Genomic DNA, 26,574 nt, shown 5'->3' with positions numbered 1-26,574 from the left:
AATATTTGTTGGACAAAATCCGACAAATATAGGTGGACAGACGACAGACAGTGCAAGAAAGCCCACATTCCAACCACAATGGTATAATGTTTAGTTTTTCACTCTCAACTTTTATTACCTATATTATACACATCATGCATATGTCAACCTGAACATGCATGACATATATGCCATTGGACATTATGCAAACATTATACACATTTTTAAGTTCAAGTTACATTGACTAAAACTTGTGTCCCAAATTCAGATTTTTCAATACAAGTTCTCTTTCTAAACTAAAACAATATACTTCTAATAGGGTTACATCTTACGTCAATAATCATTGATAATTGGCTGAAGAGATGAGAACAAAACACCATTTTACATCAACTATTTGATTTATTTAAGAATACGTTGAAAAAGTCAATCAATTGTCTTATTCAAAATCACTTGGAATGTCTTGTAGTGTCTTAGATCTTTTTCTTGCTGTGCCATGCTTCTGAAAAAAAATTAATCTTACATTCATATATAAACTTCTTGCACATTCCTTTATTATAGAACGATTCACGTTGCCTGAAGGATATACATCCCCCCTTTTAAAGTTTTGAAACAAATAACGATGATAGTCTGTCGGAAGGGGATGATAAATGGCTGACCGTGTTAAGAGAGAGCAATATGCCACGCTGAACTTCATTTAGTTATTAAAAAAAAAACACATAAAAAACTTGAGATATGTGTCCAGTCAAGAGTCTTATTTCATTTATACTCGTTGATTGTTGTCTATCATATTTTTTTTCTTTTATTGTTTTATATAAATCAGGCTGTTGTTTTTCTTGTTTTTTTTTAGTTTTCATTAAATGCATTGTATCCTGTAGGAGCCTTTAAAAGCCCTGCTACATAATGTCATTAAACATCTTATTGTCCTTTTTAAGTGTTAAACTCTGTAGAGTGACATAGTTTATAACTTGTCATTTGTATCTAAGGGCATATGATACAGTACTAGAAGTATATACTATAGGCACATAATAACTTATCGAAGTGTTACGCATTGTTTTCACAATGATGATAATAATATAACTTAACTTCCGAGAAACACACAGATGTCATTAAATGAGTTGTTTATATGTACTTGAAATACTTCAAAGGAAAGCAAATATGTTGTTTATGAAAACACACTGTTGGACTAAAAGATTGATTTAAATAAACAACTTGTTTCTATTTTGTCACAAAAAAAATAATTTATTCAAATATCCAGATATCTTTTCTGTATTGTATGCCCTTAATCATGAATGTAATGCATTGTTTATGCTAAATATTTGAATTAAATATGGAATAACAGTAATTCTGTATGAAAATCTTACTTCAAAAAAAAATTCTCCTGAAAGGTTGTAGACATTCCAAAGAACCTGCGCCACTTCCAAATTGTAAACCTGCATATTGAACTTGTCCTTTGTGGCTTTTCTTTTAGCTCCTGTTAAAAAATAAAAGATATATTGTATGTACATTGTGTGTATGAAGCAATAAATATAATTTTAAGCAACAGCTTATATTATCTTGCTTGTACTGAAGTCTTACATAGTCTTTGTAATGTTCATTAAGCTGTTAAGGGAAATTTAATTTACTGTTTTGCAAATACATACATACACTGATTTTACTAGGAAAAAAAATCTCCATATTCAAATGGTGCTTATATCATGTATATTATTGTTATTGTAACTTGTTTGCATGCCTCGGAAACAAGGTATTGAATCATGCTTATTGCAATAGTTGTTGTTGGTTTAAGTCTGTCAAATTTCTTTTTCATAATGTGTATTTAATGTAGGCAGTTTAATTGTTTTGTTTCAATTGTGTTGAGAAAAATTTAACATTTGTTTGTCAAGGCTTCAAAGTGGACTATATGGCCTTTATTTTCTCAGTTTTGAAAGCCGTACAGTGACCTATAATTTCTTTTATCCAAGTCATTTAAATTCTGGTGGCTAGCTGTCTCATACACCTGTACACCTTATCGCTATTTCAGTATTTGGAAATCTGTCCCGCTTGAACTTTTTACGTCAGCATACGTCATACAATAATACACCTTATCGCTATTCCCGCTTGACCTGAGAATCTATCCTGCTTGAACTTTTGACGTTAAACAACAATCACTTTTCCATTGTGGCATCAGATATTTTTTATGATGACGTCAAAATTTTAAGGGGACTTGTGACAGTTGTGTGATGTCCAGTAATGGGGGACAAATAGCAATAAGGTGTATTACTTTCAATTGTGGTGTCAAATTTTTTCTTATATGACGTCAACATTTTACGGGAACTTTTGTGATGTCCATGGCCAGTAATGGCGGACAAATAGCGATAAGGTGTATTGGCAATCAAACACACAAGCCACATATCCTTATTTTTTTTATATCAATGCAAAAATTCATAATTGGTGTACGTAGATGCTTGAACAGTGGCGGATTTAGGGGCCCGACCCCATTATGGAGCTACTTATATTATAAGATAAATGTATAGACTATTTACAAGTATCACTCCAAACGTTTGCTTGCCTTGGCCTTGGGCAGGGGCCCCCCTTTTTCAAAACCTTGATCCGCACCTCCAGAAACAGATGTAATTTGGTTCCGATTACGGCGATTATGATTGAACACACACAATGAATGCACAAGTTTCATCTTAACAGATTTATCATTCTTACCAAGTGAATGTATATCGCGAAACAAACAATATTCCACACTCCGGCACCGGAGTCTTTCCCGTACCAGGAAGAAGAAGAAAGAATTTTCTTGGCTCTCTTTGTTGATATCCTGTCTTCGTTTCAAAATTCAAATTTCAAAATCATTTCCGGTGATAAAACAAAAGTCGATTCCGGAAAAGGTCGGTTTTCCGTAAGGCATATAAACGATACGAAAATTGAACTTAGTACAGTTATAATACAGTTTTCATTTCTTAATTTCTAAAATATACACGAACGAAATGAAAAACATTAAAGAAAGGTGATTGTTTATTAACACTTTTATTGCTTAATTTAATGTTGACTCTTTTGAATTTTAATATAAGAAGGAATAAAATCTGACTTCAAGGATCTTCAAGATATCAATTAAGGATTTCAACCATAGTATCTTGCTTGTCATGATATTGATGAAATGTAGTACTATATCTTATCCTGAAAAAAACGAGCTAATTCCACAAAACGTTGTTTGTGGGGTTTTGAATAAAGTTTAAATAAAATATTATTTTTATATCCGCAAAATGTTGAATAAAATATCAGTAAGACTATTAAGTAATGTGTATGTCAGAATATTTTATAGAAAACATTTAGCTGATATTTTTCAGATGTTTTATATAAAACATTTTAATTTTACGTTATAAAACATTTTATGCAAATAGCAAAACTATATTTTTTGTAAAACATTTTTTTCCAGAATGTTTTTTGGATATTTGGAAAATATTTACTTTAAATGTTGTTAAAATATAAAATACCAATTGAAGAAAATATTATTTTTTTATATTATAAAATATCTACGGGATATTTTAGAACAATGTTTGAGAACATGAATAAAAGATATTAGCAAATAATATTTTGTTAATGTTGTAAAAACATTTTACTTAAATGTTAGAAATAAAACATTTCAAAAACAATAAAATAAACATTTTTTTTTATGTTTAAATGATATCTTATTGAAATATTTTGTGAGAGACGTCCATATGACATTTAAAAAATGTTTTTAAAATGTTGTGTGTTTGCTGGGAAGCTAGATATAAAACCAGGTTTAGCCCACCATTTTCTACACAAGGAAATGCCTGTACCAAGTCAGGAATATGACAGTTGTTTTCCATTCGTTTGATGTGTTTGAGCTTTTGATTTTGCCATTTGATAAGAGACTTTCTGTTTTGAATTCTCCTTGGAGTTCGGTATTTTTGTAATTTTACTTTTAAATATTACAAGTTTGATATAAAAAAAACTCTATATATGAGATGAAATGCAAAGTCGATAAACTTGTTTCTTAAATTTTTTTCACATTTTGTTTGAATGGTTTTACTTTATACGCCGCTCCAATTTTTTCCGTGTCCTTTATTTCCGAAGTTTTCAATACGAACAGTAGATAAATATTGGTGGTAAATCTCAACGACTTTTAAGTGAGGTTAGTATCTTGACTGAAAAATAATCTGATCACCGAATATTCAATGCCTTTATCTTGTTTGAGAATTACGTATTTAATTTTCGTTTTCCTGATTTTTTTTTTTTTTTTTTTTTTTGGTAGTTATTGAACCTGACATTCTTCTGAGCTCGTCTGCCACATAATTCTCGTGCATATTTTTTTTCTCTTCATGTATATAGATATATTTCGTCTGGAATTTAGCGTAACAATGTTAGATCTGTATAATTGAAGCATAAGAGCTAACCGAAAATGAAGTTAGCGAAATTATCCAGATTCTCAATTATAAAAAAATCGACAGTACCCTACAAAATAAGTAAAAATAAGATAGTTTTTAATATTGTATTTGTTATACTGTTGTTTTTCTTTTAGTCGTTTTTTTTTTGCCATGGCATTGTCAGTTTGTTTTCGACTTATGAGATTGACTACCCTGTGGTATCTTTCGCCTCTATTTAAAAATGTCCCCTTAAAATAGAAAAAACTTTTCTTATAATTTCAAAACAAAACTCTCCGAGAATGTAAATAGCCATATTCGTGAAAACATGCCATATGTTATTTTTTTTATTTAAGAAAAGCCGTTCAACTTTTTAATCAAAATTACCGGGCAATTTCGCCGACAAGATATCGAAAGAGTTTTTAAAAAATGATCAAAAGCAAATTCATATATGAATTCCTATTCGATTTTTTTTCCAAGAAAACATTCAACTAGCCACCAGTTTCTTGAACCCCTGACTTTTTGACCTCTACAACTCCATATTAAATTTGCTGGAAAAAAGGATTTTAACTTGTGGCTTTAAAAAAAGTGAAAAGAACATGTTATAAATTTCATGCGTCCGAAGCGCTTTTCTGGATCAAAGCTTAAGCCGAATAATTGAAAGCCAAGGATGTATAAGAACCGAAATAGTTGAAGACAAGTTTGGAATGTTATATTGTTATATTATAGTTCTTTTCTGTGTGTGTTACATTTTAATGTTGTGTTTCTGTTGTGTCGTCGTTCTCCTCTTATATTTAATGTGTTTCCCTCAGTTTTAGTTTGTAACCCGGATTTGTTTTTTTTCTAAATTGATTTATGAATTTCGAACAGCGGTATACTACTGTTGTCTTTATTTGGAATGGTTAGTTAATAATAAAAAAAGGAATGCAATTCAATCTTTGAAAAAAATGGTTTGAAAATTATTTTAATGGCAGATAAAAAAAAAAAAAAAAAACAGATTTCACAAAAATGAATCATCAGGCTTTACTATTTTTTCTGCTCAAGGTTCTGTGTTGCATGGGCTCTGTATTGTTCCTTAATCAATTATATTACTTTAAATTGTCGTTTGCTGATGCCACTTCATTGGAGAATTCTGGTCGTAGCATCATGCCGATAAAAATTAAGGCGACAGTAGTTTTAATGATGTTCAAATCTCGTAAATCGACTAAAAAGAAACCAATTAAGGTAACGCCTCTGTAAATAAAATCCGTATAGTGTCAACATGCACGCGCGGAACGCTGATGGTAGGTTTCTGATCATGTAGTTTTTTCCATAAAAACAGTGACAAATCTTGATTTATGCGATGAAATGGTCAAAAAAATGATTAATGTTGAAACTCAGAAAAACAGATATTGTGATCTTTTCAAAATTCGAGTAAATCTATAATGTTTGTGTTCGAATTTCCATTTGATTACTAAATAGCCCCAATGGTACAAGCCATAGGACTTTTGGTGTTATTCTGTCTGAAAATGTTAAATGAACCAATAAAAACAAAGCATTTTTAATTGTGTAAACAAACACTTAGGAGTACTAAGAGAATTAAAATTTAGATTGAATAAATAATATCTTGAAAAGTTGTATTAAGTATATTATATACCCGTCCTTTTTTTTTATATCCTTATGATAACTTGGACAACTATGCATGGTGTCGTCTTTTCAGATAGACTAGAAAAAAATGTAAATGGAAGCAGCAAGAATAGTGACAGGCTGACCAATATTTACAAAAAAACAGAACTTTTATACCCAGAGACAGGATGGAAACATCTTCTTTGTGTTAATATCATCGAACATTTCGAGGATTTTATATCGTTGTAAATGGCGATGCACTCAAACATCTCCTGGAATTAGTTTCTAAATATGTCAAAAGCATGTCAATTTATTTTTTTTTATGAATCGGGACGATATACTTATTCATTTTATTGACTTCCACTGACTTATATATCATTTGTCATACAATCAGAAAAAATAATAAATGTATTATGCCTTTTCAATATTTTTGATTCGAGCGTCACTGATGAGTCTTTTGTTACAGTAGACAAAACACGCTTCTGTCATATAAAAAGGCCTGGTATATATGATGAGTTTATATTCAACAATTATATTCGTACCCTAGACTCATTATCACCTTTTTTTCAAAACTCTCTTCTTGAAAAAATGTCAGTGTAATTAGGGGAAAAAAAGAATTTCTACAGACAATTGTCTCTGAAAAAAATGATATTAAGGTAAAAAAAAATCATAGACAAGTGCGTGTGTGATTTTCGTCACTTTTTTGCCTTTTGTGGCATGAGAATGTTGTTTTATTGACATTTGGTATGTACCCAACATATCCTTTTATGCATGATTAATTAATATTAACATAACCCAACATTTTCCAATGGCGCATATACGTGTAGGTATTTAATACATCAATTATATACAGTTACTATATAGACCAAAATCAATTAATCATAACTAGAAAGTGCTTAATTAGGATATCGTTTTTAAAAAATCTACTTTCGATTTAGAAGCAAAAATATCCTTGTACTTTGTACCCAACTTTTATTCACTGTATTTCTGTCACGAATGACATAAACAAGTCTGTTTCGTATATCAGCATGATATTTAACACGGATATTGAATGAAACAGTTTTGGAACATAATAATAGTTTCGATGTAAACAAATGTTCGTAGGGATACAAGGTTATCACTACAGAAGGAAGTACAACTGGGTTTTCCATTGCTAGATATACAGATCAAATTGGTAAGTTTGTTTTAATGAAAGCACATCTAAATAAAGGAGTACGTTCGATAACACTCTAAAATAGCCACTATTTCTAGCTACAATTTCATATTTGGATTTATTGACCAATATCACAATGAATCATAGCTAATACAATGACTAGTTAGGAAATTATATGTCTTTTTGTTGAAATTTACGTACTCACAAATAGCATTCATTTTGATTTTCCACGAAAATTTAATGAAAACGGGTAAATTTTCATTGATGTTTTGGACAGGAAACATAGAGCGCATGCGTCGACAAAGAAGATGTTACATATCTGACTTAAATATTACGTTTGTCGACGCCTGCGCTCTAATGTCACAGTACCAAAATTGCACCGAGTACCCAAATTGCACACATGAGGGGGATTTCGGGATTGATCCTTTCGGGATCCGCGAATTCTTTTTTCGAATTTCGGGATGTCGGGATTTAATTTTTTTTAAATCGGGACCTCGGGATTCCATGTTTTTAAGCCCGGGATTTCGGGATCAGGACCCCTCCTACCCCCCCTCACACATTTAGAAAAAAATAGCAGCGGAAATCTTACAAGTTTTCTTAGAGACTAAATAATTAGTAGTTTTATTATTTGACATTATACACGTCTTTCAATATAGCTAAATATATTTAAATATACACAAAACATTCACAGTATATATCAACAGATAAAGTATTCACTGGAAAAAGTAAAATCTACGGAAAAGCATGGACTATTGTCAAATTGTTCTAAATATTGGGATATATAAAACTAAACATCAGTTATTCGGATAAGGATGTGAATTTAAGCATAGATGCAATTTGGGTACTCCTCATTACAGAAGCATGGAACGTTTAGAGGTAGGTTCAAACCCATTTTTCTATTATTCAATATGGATTCAAAATTAAATTGGTGGATCTATATAGTAAATAAGGATACATCTACAAAATAAACACAGAATGAAAACTTTTGTCTGGATCATAAATAAACGTAGGTGAAAAAACTGCCAAAATAGGTGCAATTTGGGTACCCTCACGTTATTTTTCCTTGGCCTTAATTCGGTTGAAATGTGGACGATTTTGTCAAATGTCGCAAAAATCTCAATTTTGATCTATTTAGGAGTAATAACCAACGATTTAAAAGTACAAAACTTATTCAAAAAAGTTATATTCAATTTCTGTCTTTTTATCACTGTAAAATATTTATTATCTTTAAACATTAAACTTAATAATCGGGCCCTTACCGAACTAACTCTTTCAAAAACCGGGTAAGAGCTTACGGCATGGCGCTACATAAATGGCTTAACCCAGCATGTGGAAGGGACTTTCAAGTAATATCAGTTGGTTATTTAAATCATATAAGTTACTGTTGTGGTTTCCTTTTTGGCATTGGTTCAAAAACTATAGAACTTTATTTGAAGAGTCGCCATCATCATCAATTGTATGTTTGTTTATATAGTGATTAAGATTATAGCACAATGTTGACTGCTGTACCTCAATTTTGACTTTTTTTTTAGCTCACCTGGCCCTAAGGGCCAAGTGAGCTTTTCTCAAAACTTGGCGTCCGTCGTTCGTCGTCCGTCGTCTCCGTCGTGGTCGTCGTGGTCGTCCTTCGTCGTTAACTTTTACAAAAATCTTCTCCTGTGAAACTACTGATCCAAATTTTACCAAACTTGGCCACAATAATCATTAGGGTATTTGGTTTAAGAAAAAGTGTCCAATGACCCCGCCTGCCAACCAATATGGCAGACATGGCTAAAAATAAAACATAGGGGTAAAATGCAACTTTTGTCTACTATCTTGTAAACCACTATAAATGGAGAAAATATGACAGAGCAAAAACGTTTGGAATGATGAGATCTGTCTATTGTCTGTTAACTTCAAAACTGTTAGAAGACTTTTTATAGGAGTTATTGCCCTTAAATGACGAATTTTACCAACTTTTTAAACTTTTGCCTATTATCTTGAAATTATTATAGATAGAGAGAAACTTTATTTCGCAAAAATGATCAGCAAGACAAGATCTACAAATAAGTCAACATGATTGAAATCATCTGATGACCCCTTAGTGGAGTTAGTGCCCTTTAATAACAGTTTTTACTAGTTTTTTGAGTTTTTGCCTAATATCTGAAAAAGTATTATAATAGATAGATAGAAACTTAGAAAGGCAAAAATGATCTGCAAGACAAGATCTACCAATTAGTCAAATAGTTGAAATCATCTGACGCCCTTTTATTGGAGTTATTGCCCATTAATAATGGTTCTGACCAATTGTGTACTTTTTTTGCCTTATATTTGAAAAAAATATAATAGATGGATAGAACTTTATTTCGCAAAAATGATCAGCAAGACAAGATCTACAAATAAGTCAACATAGTTTAAATCGTCTGATGACCCCTTATTGGATTTGTTCTCCTTAATAACGATTTTTATCATTAAATTGTGTTCTTGCCTACTATCTGAAAAAACTATATTAAATATATAGAATCTTAAATAAGCAAAAATGACCAGCAAGACTATTCCAACAAATACGAGATTTTTGTCATGAATTCTATTCTAGTCCACAAAGATGGAGAATATCTATTGTTGAAGATGCACATAGACCTAGGTGAGTGACACAGGCTCTTAAGAGCCTCTAGTTACTTATTATGTCTGTTTGTTTTGCTCACACATTGTTGTCAATATAATGGAATTCTATGCGACTGTCTGTTTTATCTAAAGCCAAATAGACACTACCAACGGTGTAAGATAATAGATATGACGTAATTTTTTTTGGACATTTTTAACTATTATATTTGTTTGTTTTGTTCACAAATTGTTGTCAATATAATTGAATTTTATGCGACTGTCATACAAGTGCTATAAAACCAGGTTTAATCCACCATTTTCTACTTAAGGAAATGCCTGTTCGAAGTCAGGAATATAACAATTGTTTTCCATTGTTTTGATGTGTTTGAGCTTTTAATTTTGCCATTTGAAAAAGGATGGGGTGGGGAAGGTTATTATAGAACCAAATATTGTGTAGGTGAAAATTTCAAAGAGTTTTTTTGGGGGGGCAGGTGGGGATGGGGGTGGGGAAGGTTATTATAGAACCAAATATTGTGTAAGTGAAAATTTCAAAGAGTTACATTGAATGAAAATCGGTTAACAACATGTTGAAGTATTCAGAAATAAATATAAGAAGATGTGGTATAATTGCCAATGAAACATGATCAAACATCTCTCCACCAGACACCAAATGATTAAGAAGTTATAACAACTATAGGTCACAGTACGGCTAAACTATGGCACATTTTTTTTTAATTTTAAAAATCGATAGACGATGAATAATATTGATTTTACAATGTTTATAATATATAATTGACAAAAGATAGATGAAATATTTTTAAATATATTTATCTATTTTGAAAAATGTATGTTACTTTTATTTAAAAACCCAACTTTTTAAAACAATTTTATGTTATTTCAATCATATCAACATACCCGTCACGTAATAGAGTAGGTATCATGTTTTACAATACAAATTGTATTATGCTCTACTGAGCTTTTAACCGATATAACTTGTTTACTAAAATATAAGTTACAAATACATTTCCTGTAAATCTACTTTCGATCTGGCATATTTTCAGAAAACCCACTGTTTTATTTTTTTGTAAATAATCTCATCATAGATATCCGGGCTTAAAATTTTGTACGACAGACACGAAAAAAATAAAACTCATCAGTGACGCTCGAGTAAAAAGAGAAAAAGAGTTAAAAAGGCCAAATAAAGTACGAAGTTGAATAGCATAGAGAACCCCAAAATAAAAGATGTGTCGCATATATGATATGATTACATGTATTATTGTGTCTACTCTTGACACTACACTTCCACACAATCTTATCAAACAAAAGGTTTTCTTTTTAACCAAATGGTCGTTTGAACATTTTATTGCTAATTTATTTGCTGCTACTCATATAAAGCCTTCTTCTCAAACGAGAAAGGTAAACATGCTTATTCAGTAATTCAGTGGTTGTCGTTTGTTGCTGTATATCATATTTGTGTATCGTTCATTATTTTGTACATAAATCAGGCGGTTACTTTTCTCGTTTGAATTATTTTACATTTGTCATTTCGGGGCCTTTGATAGCTGACTATGCAGTATGGGGTTTGTTCACTGATGAAGGCCGTACGGTGACCTATAGTTGTTAATTTCTGTGTCATTTGGTCTCTGGTGGAGAGTTGTCTCATTGGCAATCATACCAAATCTTCTTATTTTTATGGATATACTTACTGGAGTTGTGATGAAATGATTAAAGTTGTAAATTTCCTCCTTGACAACATTTACGTACGTTTCGGCAATAAAGTTTATCGACAAGTTGTAGGTATATCTATGGGCACCGATTGCACCCCTTTCATAGCAGACTTGTTCCTGTACTGTTATTAATCATAATGTATGGCCAAACTCAGTAAGGACCCGTCTTAATTCCATTTAATCGATTAATTCAATAACAATTACCGTTATCTTGATGATATTTGGTCGTTAAATAATCTAGGGCCTAGGTGGCAGAGTGGTCTAAGTAGTCGAACTACTGTATCACTAGACTGTCAACACCGAGGTTGGGACTTTGAATCCCGCACCTGACAGGTACGCTCGATTCTGATCTTAATTGACTAGGATTGTCAGTTTTCCTACCGAAGATCAAGGTTTATTTCGGGCACCCCGGCTTCATTCACCAATAAAAACTAACTGCCACGAAATAGCGCAAAAGTGCTGAAAATAGCGTTATACACCAATCAATCAATCAATCAATTCATTGTTAAAGATTTTGCTGAAATTTATCCAAAAGAAACTTACTTTCAATAAACCAATTATAAACATCAATAACTGTCCTTTCCTAGATTTAGATATTTAAGTTTTACACGAGAAACTCTACACAAAAATTTACGAAATAGGACGATTTTTTGTTCCCTATGTTCATTTTTCATTTTTTGGACGGTGATGTTCCTTTAGCTCCATCTTACGGTGTTTATATATCCCAACTCGTTCTTTATGCCCGTGTGTGTTGTGACGTTTTGGGATTTCAATGAACGTAATCTGTGTATTACTGGTAAATTAGTAAGTCAGTAATTTCTCCAAAAATTTACCAGTAATACATAGATTACGTTCATTGAAATCAAAAACATCATTACAAACACGGACATAGCGAACAATTTGGGATACATAAACACCGTAAGATGGTGCCAATGAAACGTTTAACGTCTAAGAAAGGAAAATGTTCAATACGGAATGAAAACCTGTCCTTTTTGACGTATTTTTTTGTGTAGAGTTTCCCGTGTAAAACTGAAATATCTAAATCTAGGAAAGGACATTTATTACCGTTTATATTTGATTGATTTAAAGTAAGTTCTTTTGGGTAAATTTTGGCAGCATATTTAGAAAATTCTTGATTATTCAAGGAAAAAAATATCCTCAAGATAACGGTAAGTGTTGTTGAATATATCAATTAAAATGAATTATGACGTGTCTTTACTGAGTCTTAATATAGCACACCTGAATGATCTTAAATTAAAACCTATATGTAGAAAGTCCTTCTTCCTTCTTGTGAAACGTAGATACTTAGTTTTTTTAATATTCTTTTGAAATCGATACTGAAACACATACGTATCTTCGTTCGAGATGATTTAGTTATGTTGAAGCACTTTCCGGGAAAAGTAAAAATATTATTATGACATCAAAATAAGTAGCAATGAAAGAAGAAATTTAAAAACGAACCTCTTTTTTTCAGTAACATTTAATATATTTTTTACATTCAGTGTTAAAGTGAGAAATGGGAAGAAACAAAAGACACAAACCGATCTTTACTAGAAGGTACAAGATTTGTACATCTACAACGCCGAATCTAAATCCAAATAATTCAATAAGACCAAGTGTTGATTATAGTGACGTAGACTTTGAATCCATAACTGTTGACCTCCAACAGGAAGACGAAACAGACACAAAGAACCCAACAAACGATGCAAATAGACTATCTGTATTTGACCGTTTGGGTACTAAACAAAAGAAATCGCTGAGTGAACGTATAGGACAAACTACAACAAATCAATCGATAACGGATATTCGAAAAATTTCAAAAGACTTTCAGGATAATAATAACTTTAAAACAAGATCTGAATCAAGCGTTGCATTCAAAACAACAGATAGAGCTCACAAATATGATACCAACATAAGACAGCTGGATGTACCAACAGAGAACCTTTCGTCACAAGAGAAAACAAATGAGTCACGAAAACGAAAAAACACAAGCCAATCACATAGCACCGACACGAATTGGAAAAAGAAAATTAAAACATCAAACACTGAAAAATATGGGGAAAGTAGTAAAAATTACCACCATAATGCACATGATTACAATGACAGAACCAGAGACAAACGACCGTTTCATAGAAAAAGAACACCTGAAAGGTCACGTTCTAAGAACAACAGAAGTCGAGAACCTCACCTTTCCCCTAGACGACGAGAACGATCATCCTTTTCAAAGGAGAGAAATCGTTGCGTTCGCGTTCCGGAAAGGCAAGATATTTCTCTTGACAGACAACGTTCAAGGCAAAAAACTATATATAAACGATCACGTTCAAAGTCACCACAAAATCCTAGATATAGAGGACAATCTTCACTAACAAATACATCAGAACAGCAAAGAAGACAAACTTCTAGTCCCCATTTGGTTCACAGACATACAAGACAACAAAGGTCTCCATGCAAAAAAACCGACTTTTATTCATCTCATTCAATTGCTGACATCAACACTGAACATGATAGAAATACCAAAAAAATACACGAAAAAGATAGCAGACATGAGACCACAAGGTACGGAGTATCTTCCCAGAATTCTAAAAAAAATTGCACGATAACAATTCAAAACGACGACACATACAGCAATGCGATTGATCCATACACATACTCGTTAAATGTGAATCAAAGAAGGAATTGCAAAGACCGATATCAATCTCGTTCAAATGTCAAATCGAGAGGCCCAAACACAAAGCAAAATTACAATGGAAATAAAACATTCACAAAACGTTCTCAGAATGGATTTGAAGCATCTGATCAAAAGATAGACATTGCAAAATTATCAAACATGGATAGCGATAGTTTAGCGGCTTATCTGAGTACTTGCAGTAGAGAACTAGACACATTTCTATTTAAGCATGTGGTAATTGAGCATATGTCCTTATTTTTGCAAGTTATGTGTCAGGTTTGTGAGTCTAAGCATAATTCATTAGTACAGAAAGCTCTCAATCCATTAAAAGAAAGGAAGTTTTTTGACCGACAGGATATAAAAGATATTATTTGCGAGCTTCGTTTACAGTTTGATCAGGAACAAATTCACATGCTGACAAATTTACTTGTTTTGATGAAAGGGCTTGTATGTCATGTCAAGACTGGACCCTCCGATTTAATGCAACCATTAGATTCTTTAGAAAGATGTGTTTACGAAAAAGTCAAAGATGAGAATCAACAAAGAGACCTAGAGTCTTTAATACAAGAAATAAGAGACAAATGGGATCCAGAGAAAACTCCTTACACAGAGAACAAACTTTCAACACTAGCTATATTGCCAGATCTTATTGAAATACAGTCGTGTGAAAGTTCTATCGTTGATACTGAGTATGAAACAGAAGAAGCCTACTTACGAAGACTATTTATGGTTCATCGTCAAGATTTTATTAGGCCCTTATGTAGAGGGTTGATGTCTTTAAAAGATAGTATATATGAAGATCCAGATTGCCTTGAGAAAAGATGGCGACATGATGACATCCGTGTTTTTAAAAATATAACTTTTCTAACACGCTGTTGCAATGAACAGAACGGATTAACTTGGAAAATAAGATTTGATATCACTCCATATAGTCGAATCAACTGGAACACCAGAAAGTTACTTACATTTGGATCTCTTGTTTGCTTAACTAACAAAACATTTTCTATTCTCCAGTACGCAACTGTAGCGGAGCGTAATGCTGGGGATCTAAAAAATGGGATTTTTGAAATTAAATTTACCGAGGATATTGGAGATGTGTCTACAATTTTTCAACAGTCTGATGTTCTTCTAATTGAAAGCCAAGCTTTCTTTCCGTCTTACTTTCATACATTGCAATCACTTAAATGTATGCACAGTGATATATTCATTGGGGAAAATAGTTTACCTTTCGGGAAACAGTTGTTAAACAAGAGGCGGAGCATAGAACACAATTTGCCAGATTATTTTGAATCCCCTAAATTCGCAGAAGAAGGATTTGATATCAGCTGTTTGAATTCTGAACTACAGGCATACAACATAGATATTGCATCTGAGTCAAACTGGCCTGATGCAGATTTTCTCAAAATGGACGAATCACAACACAAAGCTTTTCTCACATCAATGAAAAGTAAACTTGCCTTAATACAAGGACCACCAGGAACAGGGAAAACAGTAGTTGGACTCAAAATAGCTGAACTTCTATTAAAAAATGAGCATATATGGCGTCAACATGATAACCAAGGGCCAATGCTACTTCTCAGCTACACCAACCATGCATTAGATAATTTTTTACTTGATATTTCTAAACAATTTCGAGAAACCGACACCACTGATATTGTTCGATTAGGAACAAGATCAGATAATGAATCACTGAGAAAATATAATTTGACGACTAAACGCAGAGCATACAATTACAGCAAGGAAGAGTACATTACTCGGAGGGGAGAAGTTGAAACACGCACAAAAAGGGAAAGCTCGGGCGAACTAAATGGAATGGCATTAAATGCTAGAACAAATCTGAAAACTAGGATCAAAGAGCATGAAAACCTGAAAAAACTACGAGAGGAAATTCTGACAGGAATAGTTCATCAAGACTGGCTCCATTATGTAGCTAATGTGATTACTGACACACAGTACAGTGCACTCAGGAACGAAGATTCTTTAATTAGGTGGCTTAACATTGGATCAATAACACAGCAAGTAGTTTCTAAACAACATAATTATTGGGCAAATAGTTATGAAGAAGATGATTTTGATTATTTGGATGAAGAGGAAAATTGGTATAATGATCAAAGTGGAGATAATGATGAAGAGGACATACAAACAATGAAAAAAGATCTACAGATGCATTTAGACTTAGAAAAACTTGAAATGGTGGTTTCTTCAAGCATTGTATTTGGCAAAGAGAAATCGCAAACCAAACCATGGTTTTGGGAGAATTACGATAAGAATGAAAAAAATAGTTTAATCAGAAAAATAGAGGAGAAACTCTGCTGTACACAAGCAATGACGATTGGAAAAGCAAGTTCAGTGTCCAATATATGGTACATTCACAATGAAGAAGAAAGGTGGCAGTTATATAAATACTGGGTTCACCAGTCTCTCATTCCAATCAATAAAGAAATACAAGATTGTGAGAAAAGCTACAAAAGAGCTCAAGAACGTTATGAAGAGATTCAACACATAGCTGATATCAACATATTGAAGAGAGCAAAACTTGTAGCATGTACAACAACTAGAGCGGCAAGAGATATAGAAATACTTAAACGCGTTTCTCCAAGCATTGTTCTTCTTGAAGAAGCTGCCGAAATTCCAGAACATCACGTAGTGGCATGTTTGACATCTTCATGCCAGCAACTTATTATGATTGGCGACCATCAACAACTGCGCCCTTCTTACAACGATTACCAAACAGCACGACAACATAAAATAAATATTTCCCTTTTTGAAAGACTTATTGGTGGACGTTTCCCATTTAAACAATTAGAATATCAACATCGAATGAGACCAACGATATCCAAGCTTTTAGTGCCTCACATTTATCGTACATTGCAAGACGATAACAGTGTGTTGAAGTACGAAAATGTCAAAGGAATTCACTCTAATATGTTCTTTTTATCACATTCTGTGTTTGAAGATCGGGAGCGCGAAGAGCTATCAAAAAGTCACAAGAACACTTTCGAGGCATTGTTAATTTGTCAATTGTACAGGTATCTCAGAATGCAAGGATATCCATCTTCTAAAATAACTGTGCTGTCAACATACCTAGACCAGGTTCGGCTTCTACGCGACTTGATTAGGCCTATAGAATACGAACTTTCAAAGAAGGATTCTTATATAGATGGCGTTGTAAATTGTCCAGTAGTTTCAAATAATCATGACAAACCATCAAATGAGCTGGGCGTAAAAGTAACAGCAGTAGACAATTTTCAAGGGGAGGAAAATGAAATAATATTATTGTCACTTGTTAGAAGTAATATAGAAAACACAATAGGCCATTTATCCGAGCCAAATAGAGTTTGTGTTGCTCTATCAAGAGCAAAAATTGGACTTTACGCAATAGGCAATTTCGAACTTTTAAAAGCGAAATCAAGACTATGGAATGATATTGTTAAGGATGCGGAAGATAACAAATCTTTTGGCACACGTCTGCAGCTAACATGTCAAAATCACAAGAATTCAACCTACATTTCTAAGTCAAACGACTTTGATCTTGTTGCAGATGGCGGATGTCAAAAACCTTGCTCTGTCAGGAGACCATGTGGCCACTTTTGTTCAAGGAAATGTCATGTAGATGATCCTGCTCATTCAAACGATTGTTCAAAACAATGTCACAAAGAAGTATGCGAAATGGGACATCGGTGCATTAAATCTTGCCATTTTCCATATGCATGTGGAACATGCAATGAAATTGTGGAAAAGATCATATCTGAATGTCAACATAAAAAACGTATGAAATGTTCTGAAGATCCAGATTTGGCGTCATGCGATGAGCGATGTCAAGCTATTATATCATGTGGTCATCTTTGTCAGAGACGTTGTACAGATCCTTGCAATTCAGAAGATGACTGTATGGAGTTGATAAAAGTGGAAGCCCGCTGTGGACATTTAGTACAGGTGGGTTGTTGCACCAAATATGACCCACCGTGTAGCTTACCGTGCTTAGTAATATTAGCTTGTGGTCACAAATGTCAAGGAACATGTTCAGATTGTAGTCAAGGAAGGCTTCATGTACCATGTAAAGAAAAATGCAATCGAAACTTAGTATGTGGACATATTTGTAAAGAATATTGCAATTATCAATGTCCACCTTGTAAACAGAAGTGCGATCGACAATGTATTCATGGTGATAGATGTAAAAGCAGATGTGGCGATAGTTGTATACAGTGTATTGAACTTTGTCAGTGGGAGTGTAAAGCAGAATGTCCAAACAAATTTAAGTGTGATAAATTATGTATGGAACCTTGCAAAAGACCAAAATGTAATACTCTTTGTAATACTATACTAGATTGTGGCCTCGGTCACAAATGTTCAGGACTATTATGCGAATGTTCAAAGTGTGTTTGTAAAGTATGCGATAACTTGACAGAAATATTATTTGGATATGAAGAAGAAGATAACGCCATGTTCATTCGGTTAGAAGACTGCACATGCGTTTTGGAAGTTAATGGACTAGACCAATATATTTCAAACGTCCTGGATAATACCAGTAACGAAATCAAGTCTTTGAAATGCCCAAAGTGCAGTACAAAAATATCAAAGTCAAAAAGATATTCTAACGAACTAAAACTTATCAACAAAAACATTTGTGAAGTATTTCGAACCATTCGAAATAGCGAAAAAGGTACTGATCTCAATGCAAAGCGGTTTACTACTAGACAGTTACTCACTGAATATGAATTTGACTTACCTCGTAACAAATTCACTAAACTAAGGGACAAAGTTCAAACCACTAGATCGGCCGATATTCTGAACATGATAGTCGATCAGTTAACTTTTTATGAAGAAATACGTAACCTCAGAAAAAAAAAGTTTCCTTCCGACTGTCGACGGCTATTAAAAGCATGGTTAGATCGACTGGAAACATGGGTGTTTTTAAAGCGAAGCAGATATGCAAGACAAGAATATAACGAATTTTTTCTGGAAAAACGACGACTACAACTAACAGCTGATATTCATAAATTCCAAAAAGAACTTTATAAACAAGATGAGGGACTTGCACTCCCTCAGGATATTCAATATTACTTGGTAAAACTTAAATCTAATGAAGTTGTGCAAGAAGACGAAATATCAAAAATGAGAAGGGAAACTAACGAAGTCTCCTCTAGAATGATTGGTCTTACTTTGGAAGAGAAGCAAATGATAAAACGAGCCATGGAGAATGAATTTATGGGATCAGGACATTGGTACAAATGTAAAAACGGTAAGTGAGAATTTTTGAAAATAAAGAAATTGCACTACTTGAACTTGCAAGTTTAAAAAATTAATATGGTTACACAACGTAACTACCTCGCTGCCAAAATTTAGAACAAAAAATGAGATGAAATTCTAAAAGTAATAGCCGTACAAATTTAAAATTTTGAATACTAACAAACTTTTAAAACTTAACAAACCTAACAAAGTAGCTCTGATACATCATACTTAATATGAATGAAGGGAATGATAGGTATAGTCAATAACATAACAGTCAACAATTAGATGAAAAGTATTTTACATGTAAACATACTGTCCTCAATGATAAACAAGTGTCCAGACGACAACTCCAGTTCTTACAGTCTTAACAATTTTACAGAAACTAATTCAATGGATGTTTCCATTTAATGACTGACTACCTAATAGAGGATAATATATTTGACTTTGTTTACGGTCTTGTATTTGGAAATCTGGAACAAAAGTTCTCAATTCCTATCTGGAAACAATATAAATAATATTTGGCAAAACCTTTCGGAATTTTGGGTGCACAATGCTTGTCAACTTCTTACTTTTTTTGGTCTTTTAACGTTTTTCATTCGAGCGTCACTGTTAAGTTTTTTGTAGACGAAATGGACATCTGGCGTACACAATTTTTAATCCTGGTATCTATGATGAGCTTATGACGTACAATAATACAAACTGACACTTTTTACTTCTTTGGTAAAAGACATGAGATTTTTTTTTTATATTTTCAAAACAAGTAAATCTACTATGAATATACCAATCAAGAGATAAAAAAAATTAAGAACTTAAGAGTATGGCATTTGGTAGTACTTACCTTTTCCCTGATATTTCTTAAAAATATATGAAAAATGATTACAAATTAAACGTAATCTCCCGATGGAAATCAACCAAGCCTTCAGACAGCCTAATACCAGATACGGTAATTCAAAGCAGATTTATACCTTAAATAACCTCTGTATTGGAGACCTTTAAATATGTTTGACAATAAGGAAAAACAATATGTTTAATAAGTGCTCACTTAGTAACCCTTACTAGAAAGTGAGTGATCGACTGCATATAGTAATGTGATTTTTATGTTTTTTTCATCAGAAACTCATCCTTTACCTTGAGTTTACTTTAAATTTAAAAATCTACTCAATTGTCAGCATCTACAGCTATTGTACATCTTCCTTATTGGTTTATTCATTGAATTAATTACAGTTATTTTCAAAAGCAAACCAAGAGTAGATATGCCGATGTCATCGATTTCCTCTTAAGCAATTAATGAATTACAAAATATATATACCAATTTTTAAAATCCTTAATGTGCTTATCTAATTTCATGTTCATTTGTTTGGATATTTTCGTAAAATCTGGTATCAGTAAATACATTTTATGGATTCTGGTGATAGTATATAGAGGGTTTCCTTAAAACAGGTAGTCTTCAAGTTTTAGATTCCTCTCGTTTCAGGGCATTATTATTCTATAGGAGAATGTGGCATGCCAATGGAGAAAATAAAATGTCCACAGTGTGGATTGGCAATAGGTGGTGCGGATCATATTCTAACTGATGACAATGAGAGAGCTATGGATTTTGAAAATCTTTAAAATATTTCATTTTTAATTATATTCTTTGCTGGTAATACTCTGTTAATTATATTTTTCAAAATTATCAGGTATACTGTGTATAATGTGCTGTGAGCACTAAACACAAATCTTTAATCTTTCGGCCAGATTTTGATATACAATCTCTTCCATAATCAGCACTTTAGTACACACTGCAAGAAATGTGCGCGGTAATGTAATGCTGCGAATTCATAAGGACTTAGTCTTCAACAAACTAGATTAGTCAACCGGAGAGCGTTTGTTTTGTTTATCTTTGGGGAGGAGGAGGTATGGTAAGAGTTTGTTAACTTCATGAAAAACCATGATGTCTTATTTTATACTTTTTCATACATGTACATTCATAATAAACGTGTATTTTGCAGAGATGTATATGCACATAGTTTTCATTTTTAAAATGAAATTAAGGAAAGTATTATTCAATCAGCCTGAAGGTGTCATTTAAAATTATTGAATTGTTACATTAATGGGAGTTTCCTCTCCGTATCAGTAATAATAACTCAAGGACAATCCAGCAGAATGACAAGACACCCAATGATACACATCAAAGATCAAGATACGGGTATCAATAGTTATGTATACAAGCAGCAATTAACAGTCACATATCGTTTATATTTAATTTATATATAAATAAAGGGGTTTATTCGGTTACGATTTATTGTAATAATCCATTAAAGGGCCATAAGCTGTCAAATAAATGTTCATCAATTTGACTCAAATTCTCACATTTGATTTATAACATACTGAAACGTATATCCAAATTACAAATCGATAATCTTTATCTGCATTTCGTGCGTATTTTAGTCTAGACGTCATCTAATTAACCATCGAGATGACCTCCAAAAACTGCCGACGTTCGTTCAACTCGATATAAATAAGAAATGCAAATATAAATAGATAGCGAGCACGTACAGTTGGACTTATATATGTCTGTTTGATTTCATGTTATATGTTAACAAAATATGTTAATTATCGTTTTTACCCGTATAAGAATGATTTTTTGTGGATCGAATCAGTCAACGAAGTGTTTCACCCTTGTTTCAATTTATTTGTTGACATTCTTTCTCTTTAGTTTTAATAGCCGAACACGCCTAGTATATCCGTAACTCATCTTAAACAAAGGGGTTTAATTGAAAGTCAAATGAATACGGACTGAATGAGGTTAAATTAATGACTTGCAAGTCATAAAACATCAGCAATGTTTTTGAACTTTTTTTACAAATTTGGGCCAACGAAATATTTCAAAATTCCGCTTTTATTATTACTTGAAACAAAACGAATCGTTATTTAAATTTTTGTCAAAAACGTTGCTGATATTTTGTTGGTTTTTTTTCGTTTTTATTTTGTCGAGCCTGCGACTTCTCTCGCAGAAAACGAGACATAGGGATAGTGATCCGGCTTAATATTTCAGAAGGTAGAAGACCTGGATCCTTCATACTTCGTATATAGATGCCTTATGTTATAAAATTTCCGTCTGTCATATGTCCATTGTCCTTCACCTCATTTTCTTGGTTCATTGACTACTTCAAAAGTTCAGATTTGTAGTATTTTTAATTTCTCTCTTATTATGAGTAATATGATAACTATATTTCGTATGTGCGTACCATGCAAGGTCTTCGTGTCTGACAGACAGTTTTCACTTGACCTCGACCTCATTTCATGGATCAGTGAACAAGGTTAAACTTTTGTGGTCAAGTCCATATCTCAGATACTATAAGCAATATGTCTACAATATATTTGGTGTATGGAATGATCGTAATGTGTACATGTCCAACTAATAGGTGTCATCTGATCTTGACCTCATTTTCATGGTGCAGTGGTTAAGATTTTGTGTTTTGGTCTGTTTTTCTAATACTGTTTGCAATAGGTCAACCATATTTGGTGTATGAAAATATTTTACGATGTCTGTTAGGTTTTGTTTAACCTTGATCTCATTTTTACAGCTCATGACAGTCTGTTTTTCTTAAACTATGATCAATAGTTCAACCATATTTGGTGTATGGAATAATTGTAAGGTGTATATGTCTGTCTGGCAGTTATCATCCGACCTTTGCCTCATTTCTAATAGTTCATTGGTCAATATTAAGTTTTCCTGGTTAAGTTTGTTTCTTAGATACTATATGCAATAGGTCAACTATAATTAAAGCATATAATGATTGTAAGGTGTACATGTCTGTCTATCAGGGTTCATCTGACCTTGACCTCATTTTTATGGTTCATTGATCTATGTTAAGTTTTCCTGGTAAAGTTTGTTTCTTAGATACTATGTGCAATAAGTCAACTATACTTAAAGCATTGAATGATTGTAAGGTGTATATGTCTATCATTTGATATATAATTTGTTCACACAATTACGTATTTGTTTAATATTGTATTACAGTCCGAAATAAAAAAAAATCACTTGTTTGCAAGGGCTTTTTATCTACCTTTCTTCATATCTGAAGTTGAATAATAAGAGTTTTTACAGAAAGTAAGCAAAAAAAATTCGAATGTTTTCAAGATATAACAATCCTACTAACTAACCATTTTTAATGAATGGTTGCAATCCTACAGTGCTCACACAAAGATGTCGCGATACTTTTTGGACTTGCTAATTTACTACTTGTTATGTTTAAATTCATTTCATTTAGCCAGTAATTTACATATTATGCCAAATGCAACACTAAATGCTTGCATTACATAAATGTATCTATGTTTTCTGTTATTCAATGTTTACTTATTTTGTGTTATATCTGGTCTAACTATTTGTTAATATATACCATATTTGATATGTATTTAGTATGACGAAAAAAATTTTACTTCTGTACTCGTACTAGGAATAACAACTTATTTCGTAAAATATGTTTCTGTACTCTTAACAACAAAATTATTACATTCAAATTGTACCTGTGTACGTTACTTTATTTAACATCATTTTGTCCTTGGTTAAAGTTGTCTTTATGACATTGAAACATCTTTTTTATTTATATTGTGTCATAGATCAAACTTATTCGTTCAGTGTATATTTACTTGTTTTTGTTATTGTCTTTTTGGTCGAGTTAAGCTATTTCAATTGATATTTTATTGTGTGTATATTTATGTTGTAATGATGTACCACTGTTTCATGTAAGGGTGAAGGTTGGCGCCTGTTAAAACGTTTAAACCCGCTACATTTTTATGCAGCTGTCCTAAGTCAGGAACCTATTGTTCAGTGGTTGTCGTTTGTTGGTGTGGTTCCTAGGTGTTTCTCGTTTCTCGTTTTTTATATAGATTATATAGACCGTCGTTGGTTTTCCTGTTTGAATTGTTTTACACTAGTCTTTTTGGGACCCTTTATGGCTTGCTGTTCGGTATGAGCCAAGACTCTGTGTTAAAGGCCGTACTTTGACCTATAATTTACTTTTTACACATTGTGACTTGGATGGATAGTTGTCTCATTGGCACTCATACCACATCTTCTTATTTATACTTTATCTGGATAGTTTCATCTAAACAGATTTGTTTATTATCAAAACCTATTTAACGGTCTACTCTGTTACTTAATATGTAGCTAATTTATCAAAAAGACTTTAATTTTCTTTATGAGATAATTATTTTTTTTCAAGTTGTAACACATTTTTTAAGTGTGTGTCAGTATCATGTCTCTATTCCATAAAAGTTATCATTTTCTATACAAACGCATTCTATTATCTTTTTTACTAATAAGGAAGAAAATGAACGATGATTTTACTGGCAATATCTGAAGAAAAAAAATACTGGCGAAACAAACAGGTGAATATCCTAAAATATCTTTTGAATATGTATTGATTATAAAAAAGAAAATTCGTAGCTTATGTTGATGTGTGGAGCTTCTTAAAATGCCACATAACAAATTTTATATTTAAACTATATCGGATGTTCAAATATGAACTTCATAGTCACATATTTGATCTGCACTAATGTTGTCATTGTATAAAACGTGGTGTCAAATAGATCCTTTTATGTTTTCCCTATATGTAAATACATATTTCTCTTCGACAATCACATTACTTTGATGTTGTTTAGAATATTATAGTATAATGTGAAATGTTTCAGATGTTGTTCGTATAATAAAAATTATATAACTTCGTTTACGATGGAAATAAATATAACCAATTAATCAATCAACTATACACTTCACTGGTTGTTATTTAAAACATGGTATGGTTTTAATCAATATGTACTTCATTTGGCATCTGACGGAGAGTTGTCTCATTGACAATCATACCACATTTTCTTTTTTTTTATATATACAACAAACTACATCTACTTTTCATTCCCCCATATATCATAATATTCAAATTTACCCTAACATTTGATGCTTATGTATGTTTTTGTTTGAATATAACAATACAAATAGTACATCAAGTACTGTAGTATTGTTCAGATATCCAACACTAGCCGAAGAATGCCGTTTAGATGTGGCCTACAAACTTAACTACGATATCATATGTGTTGGAAAGATTTATATTTGAAAAAGAATTTGTCTAATAGCTTAATAGCCGGTCCCTTTTCTGTTCTTTCTGATGTACATACTTTGTGCACTGAAAATATCTCATTGCAATTGTTTCTATCCTTTTTACTCACCCAAATTAATTTGATATGACTTGTAAAACTATAACAGAACCTAATTTGTGTGGCATGACTTCTATTTGAGTTCAACAATGATTTGATAGTAGTCATCACAAAGGCCTCGGAGATATACAACCCTTAAATCAATTCTTAGACTAGTTCTATTTTGATGTATCGGTAGGGTAGTTTGTTGTTGTAACAAGATACAATAAGTTGCAACGTTTTACATTTTTTATTGATCATGTTCTTTAATTCAGTATGCATTACAGGCAAAACGATCATGTGCGAATTCGGAGATACGTTCACATTTTATCGAATGCCAATTGCTTGATAACAATTCAAATTTATATCAAAACAAAAATGCTAAATAAATGATCAATGTTTAAAGATTAAATAGCTATCATTTAATAAATAATATCAAAGTCGAAATAATTCGCTGTTATTTTGTATTATATGTACTGCTGTGTTTACATGTAGCTGATGTTACATTATTCTGTCTTTTAAGCATATACCCGTTTGGTTGTGATTTATTCTAATGAAATGTGTGTATTTGTACACATATAAAGAGTTTGTCTTGCATATTATATGTCAAACTCATGTTTATCTACCAATCTACCACAATAGCTAGAACTATAAACAGATTGACAACAGATACGTCGACCATTAATCTTATTTGCTGGATGTGGTGACCACAATTAAAAGTGGTTTCCAAGTGTCCATGCAATGAATAGTTAAAAGTAAAAAAATAAACAATAATTTATTGAAAAAGTTGGCATTTTAACCAAGTTAAAATATCTCAACATTTTTCTAATAATGATTTATTTTTAAAAACTTATTTTGAATTGTCCAGTTTACACATCTGAAATCGCTGGGGCTTGTATAAAACACTTCTCTGCAACTGTTGTGAAGACCATATTTAACTGTTTTTAGAATGAAATTATCTTCTATTGTACTAGAAACTAAGCACTAATATCAAAAGGTCAAAAGCAGTCAAATTGAAATGACGCCAAAAACCAGCACAGAATACCAAGATTATTTTGCATCTCTTTGTCGACTGAAATGTCT

At 32.3% G+C, this 26,574-nt stretch overlaps 1 protein-coding gene and 1 long non-coding RNA gene across 2 annotated transcripts; one reads left to right on the top strand and one right to left on the bottom strand.

Annotated features, from left to right (window-relative positions):
• Positions 1-419: 419 nt before the first annotated feature.
• Positions 420-2,891, bottom strand: LOC127719492 (uncharacterized). Its single transcript, XR_007990329.1, has 3 exons — positions 2,671-2,891; positions 1,341-1,450; positions 420-478 (listed from the first exon to the last, which is right to left on the bottom strand). It is a non-coding gene; the product is annotated as an uncharacterized LOC127719492 (long non-coding RNA).
• Positions 2,892-6,765: 3,874 nt separating this feature from the next.
• LOC127719482 (NFX1-type zinc finger-containing protein 1-like) lies at positions 6,766-20,960 on the top strand. The gene is made up of 3 exons (XM_052225632.1): positions 6,766-7,125; positions 12,917-19,324; positions 20,789-20,960. The coding sequence occupies exons 2-3, from the start codon at positions 12,931-12,933 to the stop codon at positions 20,923-20,925; spliced, it is 6,531 nt and encodes a 2,176-aa protein (XP_052081592.1). The 5' UTR covers positions 6,766-7,125; positions 12,917-12,930; the 3' UTR covers positions 20,926-20,960.
• The last annotated feature ends 5,614 nt before the right edge of the window (positions 20,961-26,574 follow it).

This window comes from Mytilus californianus, unplaced genomic scaffold, assembly GCF_021869535.1.
Source record: "Mytilus californianus isolate M0D057914Y unplaced genomic scaffold, xbMytCali1.0.p SCAF_11, whole genome shotgun sequence".
In the NCBI taxonomy this organism is placed as follows: Eukaryota; Metazoa; Mollusca; class Bivalvia; order Mytilida; family Mytilidae; genus Mytilus; species Mytilus californianus.
Note: the sequence above shows the minus strand (reverse complement) of the source record. Positions and strands in the feature narration are given on the sequence as shown.